At 46.5% G+C, this 12,449-nt stretch overlaps 1 protein-coding gene across 2 annotated transcripts in view; it reads left to right on the top strand.

Annotated features, from left to right (window-relative positions):
• Nucleotides 1–3,977: 3,977 nt before the first annotated feature.
• KIT (KIT proto-oncogene, receptor tyrosine kinase) overlaps nucleotides 3,978–12,449 on the top strand; it is a 104,056-nt gene continuing 95,584 nt past the window's right edge. Inside the window, exon 1 of one of the 2 annotated variants that reach the window (XM_010595683.3) lies at nucleotides 3,978–4,148. In XM_010595683.3, coding sequence (XP_010593985.2) covers nucleotides 4,022–4,148 — 127 coding nt within the window. In that variant the 5' untranslated portion in view covers nucleotides 3,978–4,021. The remainder of the gene's footprint in view (nucleotides 4,149–12,449) is intronic. The other variant, XM_003415883.3, reaches the window with a different exon arrangement.

Genomic DNA, 12,449 nt, shown 5'->3' with positions numbered 1-12,449 from the left:
TGTGACCCAAGCCTGGCCAAGCATTATATCTTGTACCTCTGGCCTCCTTGACTGGTTTTCAATGTGCATGTGACTTAAACCAGGCCAGCAAGACCCAGTTTTAGTGCTTTTATAAACCTTTGCAGTGAGTAGATTCTGACTCATAGCAACCTTATAGGACAGAGTAGAACTGCTGCATAAGGTTTCCAAGGAGCAGCTGGTGGACTCGACCTGCTGACCTCTTGGTTAGCAGCCGTAGCTCTTAACCACTGTGCCACCAGGGCTGTAGAGTTTTTATAGGAACTGTTGATGGGGCAGAGAAGTTCTGCTTCCACTGGTATTAGAGCTGTAAACCTAGAGCTGCCCTAGTGCACAAGAGACAAGTAAACAACAAAGAAAGTATTGTTGAAAGATGGAGAAATGTATGTATGTGTCTGTACACACACACACCACCCTCAAGTCCTGCTGACTCTGAATTCCTGGATCTAGGAATGTCTAGAACTAGCACTGTTCCTGGACTGTCCAGTTATAAGAGCCAGTAGATTTTAGGGTTCTTTGTTTGCTTATGCCAGCTAGAGCTGGGTTTCTACAAGTTGTAATCAAATGTCCTCATTAACACAATTATGAAAACTATAAAATACATCCTATATAAGATACAGAATATTTGCATCATCACAAATGGTCCACTGAACAGTGCTGATCTATAGTATAGTTCAACCCCATAGCTGTTCACTCGCTGTAGTTATACATGTCTGATTTCAGTACACAGCTAACAAACCCAAAGGCCCAGGTACTGGAGGTTGTCTGCTGTGCCCTGCACAAAGCCTAGATCTAAGGAGATTGAGGGCATCTCAGGGGAGAGGTAGGGGTGAAGGGACACTTAGGAAGTGCTTAAGGCAGTGGCTTTTTTCCAATCAGTACAGAAGGATTTCAATATTCTACTAACCAATATGGCTAAATTGATGTGTAACGGCTGAGTAAGAGCCCTGTTAGCAGATATTATAGTTTCTTATTTGGATGTTTGTTTTTCCTGCTGGACTGTGAATTCCTCTAAGTAGGGATTTTGTCTTACTCATTTTTGGAGGCCTAGTGCCTACTGGGAAGCCCTGGTGGCATATAGGTTAAAAGATACACCTGCTAACCACAAGGTCAGCAGTTCAAATCCACCAGGTGCTCCTTGGAAACTCTATGGGGCAGTTCTGACTCAATGGCAACAGGTTTTCAGTAAATGTTTGTTAAATAAATGAATACAGATGACATTCTAGCATTATATAATCCCCTTATTCCGATTTTTTTTTTCCCCCTGATGGAAGTTTCCTTCCTAGAATTAAATTGCAATATGGTCTCTTTTTACCCACTCTTCTGAAGACTTGTACTCTCCAATATCAGTTGATTGAAGAAAAAAATTATAAATTTTCTCTCTCAGGCACAATGTTGATATTTTAACTCATAGTAATTTTTTTTCTCTTACAAAATGGATTTGAGTAATAAATCAAGATCCTGGAAATTTATGATTGCCTCAAGTGGTATCTTTGATCTGTCATCTTAAGAAAAAAGTATGGTCTGATGGGCCAGAGCACAAACAGAGACCTTCTGAGTTTCAGTTCTCCCACAGCTGTGTGACTTAAACCATTTGCTAGGAGACTGGGATGCGGGTTCCCACATATAATGATAATGACTGTGAGGGCAGGCCCACATCTGGCTATTAACTATTGTACTCCTGCTACCTTGAAGGAGCCCTGGTGGCAAAGTGGCTAAGAACTCAGCTGCTAACTAGAAAGTGGGTGGTTAGAACCCACCTGCCACATTGTAGGAGAAAGATGTGGCAGTCTGTTTCCTTAAAGATTTACAGCCTTGGAAACCCTATGGGGGCAGTTCTGTTCTGTCCTATATGGTCGCATGAGTTGGCGATTGGTTTTGTTTTTTTTGGACTCTCCCTGCCTAGCTTCTCCCTGCCTCACAGGTGTTTTTGTTAGGTGCTATCTAGTTGATTTCAACTCATAGCAGTCCCATGTGACAGAGTACAACTGTCCCATAGGGTTTCCGAGGCTGTAATCTTTATGGAAGCAGATGGCCAGGTCTTTCTCCCCTAGAGCTGCTGGGTGGGTTCAAACTGCCGACCTTTGGGTTAGCAGCCACGTGCTTAACTTTTGTTTCACGGTTGTTTTTGTTGTGTGTTGTAGAATCGACTATGACTCATTTTTTTTTTTTTTTTCTATCATAGAGACCCTATATGACAGAAAACTGCCCCATAGGATTTTCTAGACCCTCAACAAAATGCATTGACACAGTGGCTGTAGCAATGGGCTCAAACATAGCAAGGTTTGTGAGTTATGGCGCAGGACTGGGCAGCGTTTAGTTCTGTTGTACATAGAGTCACTATGAGTCGGAACTGACTCGAAGGTGCCTAACGACAACAGCAACAATCTTTATGGGAGCAGATCACCAGGTCTTTTTTCCTTCAGAGCTGCTGGTAGGTTCAAATCGCTATTAGGTTAGCAGCCCAGATCTTAACCACTGCTTTGCAGTGGACAACAATAAATGTTTGTTGAATGAATACATAAATAAATTTAAAGAGAAGCAATTATACATATTGATCATTTGATCATCCTCTAGTAGTGATAATTTTTAAGTGATTAATTTAAGCCAATTTAGGTTATGTCAGCATCAAACAGGAGAGCTTTCAACATTAAATGAAGTGGGGATCTGGGCAATTATAAATTTTGGATGATACTTTAGAGAGGAGTCTAGGTGTACCTACATTGTTCTATAGCTTTTTTCTGATGGGCACTTCCCATTTATTTTCCATTCTTAAGCTCTGGGGAAAGTGGGGGGAGGATGTTTGTCTAGTTCATCAGAAGGCATAGGGAAAGCTCATCATAACCTGGAGTCAGTTTTAAGATTAGGGTTCCAATCCTGGTCTCCCCTTTATTAGCTGTGTGATCTAAGGCGACTTTTAGAAATAAAATAATAAAGATATCTGCTCTAGCTACCTTATAAAGTTGTTATTGTGAGCATGAAGTAATATTCAGCATGGGGAAGAATTATAAAACTCTATACAGATATTGTTGTTACATTTCATTCAGGGGCGCCACCATAAGCAGGTGGGCGAAGCACTTTCTATGCAAAGGGACCTGGGTTAAAAGTATCATTTTACTATCATTTTGAGCCTGGCACGGGCTGGAGCAGCTAAGAAGAACGCAGGGATCCTCAGCCCTGTAACTGTCGTGATACAGACGCAGAGAAACTGCATAGAAAAAAAAAAAAAAAAGGCACCCAAAAGGCTTTGCACAAGGATTGGTGCAAATGGGTTTAAAAAATCAGGTTACCTGAGCAAACTTCGCAAGGCGCCCTTCCCCACTCCAAGGCCGCAGTCTTCAGAAAAGTCTGAGCAGGGGGTTGTTGGGTGGAGGCTACGCCGACCAATAGGGAACCAACTATGCTCTTACAGGTAACGGAGCAGGTGGAGAAACTGAGCATAATTACCTAAACTCCCTTTTAGCCTTTTACCGCGACGCCAGGCGCCACGCTAGGTCCCACTTGTCTAACAGGAATGGGGAACAATGTCGGGGTCCAATTTACTAACCACCCCCCTCCCGTCCCGGAACCACTTCCACCACCAGAAGTGTCCACGCCCTCCCTCATGAGTATGCACGAAGGCTGGCGGCCAACCTTTATTGTTTGGGGAACACCTGGCAGGTGGTGAGCCCTTGCCCTAAAGTGCCCTGGTGTTCGGCGTCCAGGAACTGCCTCCCGAGCCTCTACCACATCACAGAGGAGGAGAGGTGGAGAGATGTAGGGCTCGGGGGTCGAGACCCTGGCTGCGAGGGCCGGAGTGCCCTCCCCCGCCCCTTGGACACAGCCCCCAGGGATTAGCCAGTCGAAAGAGGTTGGGGCCAGCGACGCTAGAAGGGAGCGCAACCCATGCGGGCGGGAGGAGGGGAGGCGAGGAGGGGCGTGGCCGGCTCGCAGGGGGAGGGCACTGGGAGGAGGGGCTGCTTCTCCGCGCTCAGGCTCTGGGGGCTCGGCTTTGCCGCGCTGAATGCACTTGGACAAGAGCAGGAACGTGGAACAGAGCTCAGGTCCCAGCGCAGCCACCGCGATGAGAGGCGCTCGCGGCGCCTGGGATTTTCTCTGCGTCCTGCTTCTCCTGCTCCGCGTCCAGACAGGTGGGAGAGCACGGCGGACACCCCGGACCGCGCCCCCCAGGGCAGCCTATGCCCGACGAAGGGCTGAACATACTGGGGTGTGTCGGGAGAGGTGGCTGTTGGCCTTTCAGGTGCCAGGCGTTTTAGCCTGCGGGAAGATTCGAGGCGTCCCCGGGGACTCTCCTGCGCCCTGCCTTGCTCACCTGCGCAAGAAGCCCCCAGTCCCTGGTGCTGGGGCCACTGAGCTGGGAACCAGAAATGAGGGCAGCGAGGGGGCTGAGGGTGAGCGAGGTTGCAGGCTGAGGGCAGCCGAACTGCATGCGAGTTTGGGATTTCTTTTGTGCCGAGGGTTCGCGGGTGGTAGAGGCGGGCGGTCAGGGGTTCGCACCGAGCGCGTTATCTCCACCGTGCGAGGTGCGGCCACAGCTTCCTTTTGTTAAAAGTTGCGTGCGTGTGACCGGTACCCCAGAGGGCCGGCCGGCAGGTTCTCAGCCTTGCGTAGGGTAAAGTTCGAAAGCCTTTTTTTGCTCTGTGGCTGCTGCTTTCCAACCACGGGCGCTCTTTGTGCCTGCCCAGAGATAGGAACCAACGCGCTACCACCTCTACTAGCGGCGAGACCGGTGGAGACGAGTCGGAGGCGGCTGTGCTTCCCGGCTCCCTGGTTATGCTTTTGCAAGCGAGGCGCGCGGCGTGCGGCCGTGGGGCCGGACCCAGGGTGCGTGGAGGTGGCGACGACAGGGTCAACTTGGGCAGGGCGTATAGCAAGCAGCCGCTAGGTTGCAGACTTTTTGCTTTTGTAAATCCCGTGCCGGAGGCTCTCCCCTTTTTGCCGCGATGCCGTTTCATCCTTCCACGCGCGCCGGAGCGGCTGGAGGCTGCGTTTGCCGCCGGCTCCCGGGGAGGCAGGGACAGCGCGCTGGGGCACTACGATCCACGACCCCAGTAGCCGCGCGCGCCCAAGGCAGTGTCCCAACAGGCTGGCGGGGCCCTGGAAGCCCCTCGTCTCGGCGACCTGTGATCGCAGCTCCCAGTTTTCTTCGGGAATTTTGAGATTCGCTGCACCCCTTCCCACGTAGTATTAATACTTCAGAGCAGCCTGAGGTGGGGGGTGGGAGATGGAGTGGAACTTTCTGCAAATTCTCCTTGGTTCTTAAAGCTGTTATGGAAATCCAGTTATATCCGCGCCGGAACTTGGGTCTTAAGGTGGGGAAGGATTTGCAGATTCCTGGACCGTTTCCTGACTCCTTTTTTTCTGGGTGTCGCTGGTACACGCGGCCCTTGCGGGTCGCCTGGGTAACCCCCTGAAGCCCTTTTCTCCCTCAGGTCATTTTTTTTTTTTAAATCATTTAAGATTACCCTGATGATGTAAGGATAGAAAGTGAGTCTGAACTGGAATACAAGGGCTCCAGAGGAAGCATCGCAATGAACTATGGTGGGCTCTGTCGACTACCGGTCGTTTCTCCATAAAGTCTCAAGACGCAGCTTCCCCCTCCCGGTCCGAAAGGCATTGTGAAGGCTTTCCTGTCGGGGAGGAGAGGCCTTCCATCTGGACCCCTGTGAAGTAGGAGGGATCATGAGTCAGGGTTCCAATGCCTTGGACTTGACTGCCTAGCTAAAACGACGTATGCGGTTGTTACGTTCTTGTGTCTTATTTTATTTTTTGATTTCAGATAGGGTATGTGAACTAGACCCGAGTACGGTTCCAGGAAAGACAGGCCTCATTAAACATTTCCCTTTTTTTTTTAATTAAATGAATCGATTGTTTCCTTCTTCCCCATAATTCTCCCGCTTCATCCAGCAGATGTTTGGCAAAGGGAATTTTAAAGTCTGTGTCTCCTGGGGAGCACTGTGGTGTAGTGACAAAGCCTTGGACTTCCAATCTGGTTCGTTTTCTCTGCCATTCATTGGCTGTGTGCCCTTGGGCAGGACGCTGAAATTCTTGGGGATCCCAGTTTCCTCTGAAAGTATAATGAGGCATCCGCCTCATGAAGGTTCCTTTGAGTCCAAAATTCTCCTCCAGAGTTCTGATAGTCAACTGAGCATTTTTCTCAACTCTCTCACTGACCCCTTCCAGCTGTCTGGAAATTTCTTTGCTGCTTCTGGTCACTAGGGCCGCTTGGTGTGACCTACCTGTCTGCCCTTATAGTTTACGCTACCCACTCCTCTGCTGCCCTACAGTTTGCCTCTGACAGCTAGGAGAGGCGCCAACTCTCTAATGCCACCCCCTCCCTCCTCTAGTATTTACAGCTCCTATGTCAGGCAGGATGAACCTGGAAGGAATAGTGAATCATACCATCCCCTTGTTCCTGCAGGTGTGAAGCCAGAGTCATCGCCAGCAGCTGGACACAGGGCATGCTGGATTATTATCCTGCTGAAAATAATATGACGGTTTTATGGAGCGATCCCAGATAACTCATTTAATCCCATTCTCCTTCCTACCCATCCACTCATTTTTTCCTATGACTTTACAAATCATATATACTGGGCTTCTACAAAGCACGTTTTCTAATGTGCCCTAAATTTCATATTACATAAACTTGCTGCCCTTGAGTCGGTTCTGGCTTATAGCGACCCTATAGGACAGAGTAGAACTGCCCTGTAGGGTTTCCAAGGGACAGCTGGTGAATTTGAACTGCCAACCTTTAACCAGCCACCAAGCTCTTAACCACCGTGCATGTGTGTTATAAAATAGTTGTTGCTCTTTGATTAGAAAATGTGTGCCAGGCACTGTGCTGGGAGCTTTGCCTGTCATTTCCAATCCTCTCAGCAAGTCCAGGAGGCAGTACTATTACACCCCCAGCACCTACAGCTGAAGAAACTGGCTCAGGACAAAACACTTGCCCAAAATAATCAGTGGTAAAATCCGAGATCGTCGGACCGTACAGTGAGATTTGCATTCATTCGTTCAAAAATATTTAATGAATGCCAACTATATGCTGTAGGTTCTGGGAATAAAACGGAGTGAACAGGAGCGCCAAGGGCCTTCCCAATTTTGGTGAAAAAGACCTAGAATTGCTTGTTTTATAATGTTTGAGTTAGAGTATTCTCCGGTGCAATGGTTAAAGCGCTTGGCAAATGGCCTCTATCAAACTGGTAAAAATTGTAGCCTAGGAAACCTGTGGGGGCAGTTCTGCTCTGTCCTGTGGGGTCGCCGTGAGTTGGAATTGACTCGGTGGCACTCCACCACCAACAGCATTCACTGAGGGAGGATTATTAAATTATAGCTTTCCTGGAGGTGTGGAGGCTTTTGATCCAGTGAGGGTTGCACAAAGAAACTTTAGGTGGTAGCTGTTCATTCCAGTTATATGGAAGTGAAGATAAGCTATCTCTAAAATGTTAGTGTAAGTCAGTTGAAAATCACCCCTCAACTCCCCCCCAAAAATGAATGGTCTTAGCATTATGTACTTGTGACAGACTTGTGAAGGAGAAAACCCCCAGCAACAGCTAATATCTTAGGCTATTTACACTCCAGCCCCATGAGATATAATGACAGCTTACCACTCACAGTCTTTCTTCTCCGTAAAGAAATTCTCATCAGAAATGTGCCAAGTATTTTGTGGGCTTCCCTTGCAGCGCATTTACGTACAGCTGTTCTTGTACGTAATGGATTTTGCTGCTGTTGTTGACGGCTGCTAGAAGTTACCCTTAGGATTTTGACTCATTTCCTCAAGTCTCCTCCAGCTGAGTAAAGAAGGACATCAGGAAATGAGCCGTGGTGTCCTGCGTTGAATTCTCAGAGCCAGGCTGTAGTGCCGGGACCCCACAAAGGCAGTGGTCAAGGCTGCAGCCACATTTTCCCCAGAATGAATTTAGTTTAAGAGTTGACAGGCTAGGAAGTGGGAAGCTCCTTATTTTGCTGCAGTCATGTGTGGTAACTTTTCAAAAGTGAGGTTAAAAGACATTTGAAGAAATCCAAATATGCAAAATTTCCTAAGTAATTTAAATAAACAAATATTTTCATGGTTACAGATTTAGAATGTGGAGGGTCTGGTAGGGAGTTAAACCAAACCCAACACAACCCATTGCCATGGAGTCGATTCCAACTCATGACAACCCCATGTGTTACAGAGTAGAACTGCTCCATAGCATTTTCTTGGCTGTGATCCTTATAGGAACAGATTGCCAGGCCTTTCTTTTATGGTGCTGCTGAGTGGGTTCCAAGCGCTAACCTTTAGGTTAGAAGGTGGTTGCAAACCACTTGCGCCACCGAAGCTCCATTGGAAGGGAGTTACCAGTGGCAAAAGTTTGACTCCGGGGTAAATCCTTGTTGGAAATGGGGAGGATTTATAAGTAAGCCTGGCCCAGCCGTTCTGATTTCTGACATTTTTGGACATGAGACAACCCATAATTTCACTTAAGACTCTTAATAAATAAAGAGGAGTTGCAAGCTGACAGCTTGTGATCCTGTTTTGTTTGGCCCACACAATGCTTACAAAACATGTAGACAGTATTTAAAAATCCGGAGAATTTATATCAAAATCTAGCTTTCTTTTCTCGAAGAACTGGCCCCTCTACAAGACCTGTCCTTTAGACTCTACTGCTTCCTCCTGCTGGCCAGAGCTTCGGCATCTGAGGTTGGGCCCTGGCTAGTTTAGGCATTTGAGATTGGGACCAGGCAGGTACTGCAGTGGAAGAAGAACGGGCTTAAGTAGTCCAGACAGCCCTGCATTAGTCAGCTAGCTCCATGGCTGACAATCCTGAAGCCTGGAACAAGTTGCTTAACCTGTCCGAGCTTTGGTTTCTCATCTGAGCATTGCCAGTTAATAACTGTGTGACTTTGGGCAAATTATTTGACCCCTCTGTCCAGTGCAGTGGTTAAGCGCTCCAGTGCTAACTGAAAGGTTGACGGTTTGAACCCGCCAGCCACTCTGCAGGAGAAAGATGTGGCAGTCTGCTTCTGTAAAGATTACAGCCTTGGAGACCCTGTGGGGCAGTTCTGCTCTGTCCTATAGGGTAGCTATGGGTTGGAATTGACTTGACGGCACTGAAGTTTTCTTTAGGGCCAGTTTCCTTATCAGTAAAATGGAGATAATAGCACCTACTTCATAGACTGGTTGTGAGGATTAAATGTGTTACTACATGGAAGGGTTTTAGAATGTGCCTGGCACATAGTACATGCTCAGTGCATGCCAGCCATAATTATCATCTGTAAATGAGGAGTTATTACTGTCCCTAAATTGGGAATAATGCCAACCTAAAACCAGGGCCCTAAAGATTAGATAGAGATGCTTGTTATAGGTGCTTGGCACACAGTCGGAGACGGGTTAGCAACTACTGAATGAATGAACTTCTTGAGAATGTAGGCTTTGACTATTTCTCTTTATAGTCCTTGCACTTGGGTACCAATAAATCCTAACTTTTAAAAATGAAATAAAGTCAATTTTTGTCTTGGGTTTTACATAGCTTTTGATATCATAGTTGCGAATCACTGGTCTTGGAGATAAAACAGATCTTGGAATTTTTTCTCTCCCCAGAGGAAGAAAAAAAAAAAAAAACACATCTCAGAAGATTTCTTGAACGAAAACATTCATACTAGCTAATTTTTCCATTCATTTTATGCCTTAGCCCTCATGGTTGCATTTTGGTCATGACACACACATTTTTGTTAGATATGTTCAAGTATCTACCTTTCTTTCTGACAGCTAGATTTTCAACATTTCTGCAAAATGTAAAGTTTAATGTAAATTGTTATTAAGAGCATGTGGCTTCAGTGGAAACCCTGGTGGCATAGTGGTTAAGTGCTACAGCTGCTAACCAAAGGGTGAGCAGTTCAAATCCGCCAGGTGCTCCTTGGAAACTCTATGGGGCAGTTCTACTCTGTCCTATAGGGTCGCTAGGAGTTGGAATCGACTCGATGGCACTGGGTTTGGTTTTGGTGTTTTTTGTGGCCTCAGTGAAGAGGGTGGGCTTTGGAATTGACAGCCCAAGTTTTATCGCAGTTCCTCCATTTACCAGCTGTGTGATCTTGGACAAGATATTTCACCTCTGGCTAAGCTTCATTTCTTCATCTGTAAAATGGGGATAATAGCATAGCATAGAGCTGCTGCAAAATGATACACACAATATGCTCAGCACAGTGTCCTGCACAAAGCGAGCCCCTGTCCGGCTGACTTTCTTACATTTCTCTTTCAGCTTTACCTCTTATGAAAAATTTTGGAAATAGTTTAAAACCAGATTATGTTGGGTTTTTCTTTTTCTTTTTGTATTAAGATGAAGTTTCTTAAACTTACAATTAGTACCTAATTTAAATAAAGACTACAGCTAGTGGTTAAGGCATACTTCTCCCTGATTCTTTGTTAACCTTATTTTTGGACCACTTTCCACCATAGATTTCTGGATAAAAGTTTTAAGAGGGCTGGCATCCCTGGGTGGTGCCTATGGTTAAGTGCTTTGTTGCTAACCAAAAAGGGTGACGTCCACCCAGAGATGCCTTAGAAGAAAGGCCTGGCAATCTATTTCTGAAAAAGAAAGTTTTAAGGGGGAAAAACTGTAAATGACCATTTTCCCAAGGTAGATGAGTAAGAGGTAGGTTACCTAGGGTCCACGAACCCTATTACCTTTTGAATTTGCATTGAGAAGTCCTTGAGAGAGAGGGAGCTTTTTCTTTACTGCCTTCCCTAGATGTGCAGGGACCAAGCTGAACTTGTTCATTGCCCCAGGCTTGACACGCAGTGGTGTTCAGTAAGTATTGGTTTAATGTCTCTTCTACTCTCCAGCACTTACACCTTGCTTTGAAGGTAATAGATGCTCAGTAAACATTTTTGATTTGGTTTAACAAAGGTTTATTGATCCCTGTCCCTTGCTCCTGTAGGTACTAGAGAGAGAGGCTGGGGCTGGGATGGGGCAAGAGCACAGCTACATTCAAAGTACAATTTGATGTCAAAAAAAGTGCAAAGTGCTCTGGGTAGGATTTTAGTAGAGGGGAGCTTAGCTCTTGGTGAACCGTTGATAGAGATCAGTAACCAGTAAAAGTGTCCCTATGAGAGATAGTATTTGAGATTAATTTCTGCCCCTTAAAGGAAGGAGAGTAGAGTGTTAGTAATTGAGGCTTCAATTGGAAAAAGCTACAAAAACACAGGTCAAGACATGAAGAATTTATCTGAGCATCTTCAAGTCTTTCAGTTGATATGATGGCTGGGGGTAGGGAATCAGAGAGGAAAAGGCTGGAGAGGTAGGCTCTTTGTTTAGCTTCAAGGAGCATAAGAACCAAAAAAAAACCAAACCTGCTGCCCTCGAGTTGATTCCGACTCATAGTGACCCTATAGGACAGAGCAGAACTACCCCATAAGGTTTCCAAGGAACGCCTGGTGGATTCGAACTGCTGACCTTTTGGTTAGCAGCTGTATCGCTTAACCACTACACCACCAGGTTTTCCAGGAGCATCACAGGGAAGGTATATTTTGTGGTGAGTGTTGTCCAGACTATGAAGAGAGCTTTGAAATCGAGGCCCACGTAGACTTGAGCCAGGCTTTACTTATCAGTCCAGTGCTGCTCACACCACCATTCTCTCCTGCTACGCACGCTGCACAACCTGCTCCACAGTTTGGGGAAGTGAGACACCAAGACCTATCCCCCAGAGTTGGACATTCCATTGCTGTATTCACCTAGGAAATTCAGCTAGGAGAAAGCCTTTGAGGGGGGCTATTTTACCACCATCCATATGTCAGTTTGCTGTACTGTGGTGGGTTGCGCATTGCTATGATGCTGGAAGCTATGCCACCGGTATTTCAAATACCAGAAGGTTCACCCAGGGCAGACACGTTTCAGCAGAGCTTCCAGACTACGAATGACTAGGAAGAAAAACCTGGCAATCTATGTATGAAAATTAGTGAATGCCCTATGAGTTACAACAGAATATTATTCAGTATAGTGCTAGAAGATGAGCCCCCTGGGTTGGAAGGCACTTGAAATACATAGTGGCGGCAACAGTGGTGGTAGCATAGGACTCGGCAACATTTCATTCTTTTGTACATGGGGTTGCTATGAGTCGGAGCCAACTCAATGTCAGCTAACAACAGCAATAGTCTTAGAGCTGAGAGACATGTGGTGGGGAGTCCTGCAGAGGGATGATCAAGCAGCCTCTTTGAAACCTCTCTGGATGAAGGAATGAGGGCCTAGGTGTTGGGGTGCATGCCTTGGGAAGAAGGGAGAAGACTTACAGACACAGGAACATATAGCTGATGAGACTTCATTCAGTTGGCTGATTTATGGGTACCTTTTCTATGAGTTGGAATTGACTCGACGGCACTGGGTTTTCTATGTGTTAGGAGCCCTGATGGCGCAGTGGGTTAAGCATTTGGCTGTTAACCAAAACGTCAGCAA

Source organism: Loxodonta africana, chromosome 5, assembly GCF_030014295.1.
Source record: "Loxodonta africana isolate mLoxAfr1 chromosome 5, mLoxAfr1.hap2, whole genome shotgun sequence".
NCBI lineage: Eukaryota > Metazoa > Chordata > Mammalia > Proboscidea > Elephantidae > Loxodonta > Loxodonta africana.
The sequence above is the reverse complement of the archived record's forward strand: the minus strand, read 5'-3'. Positions and strand labels throughout refer to the sequence as shown.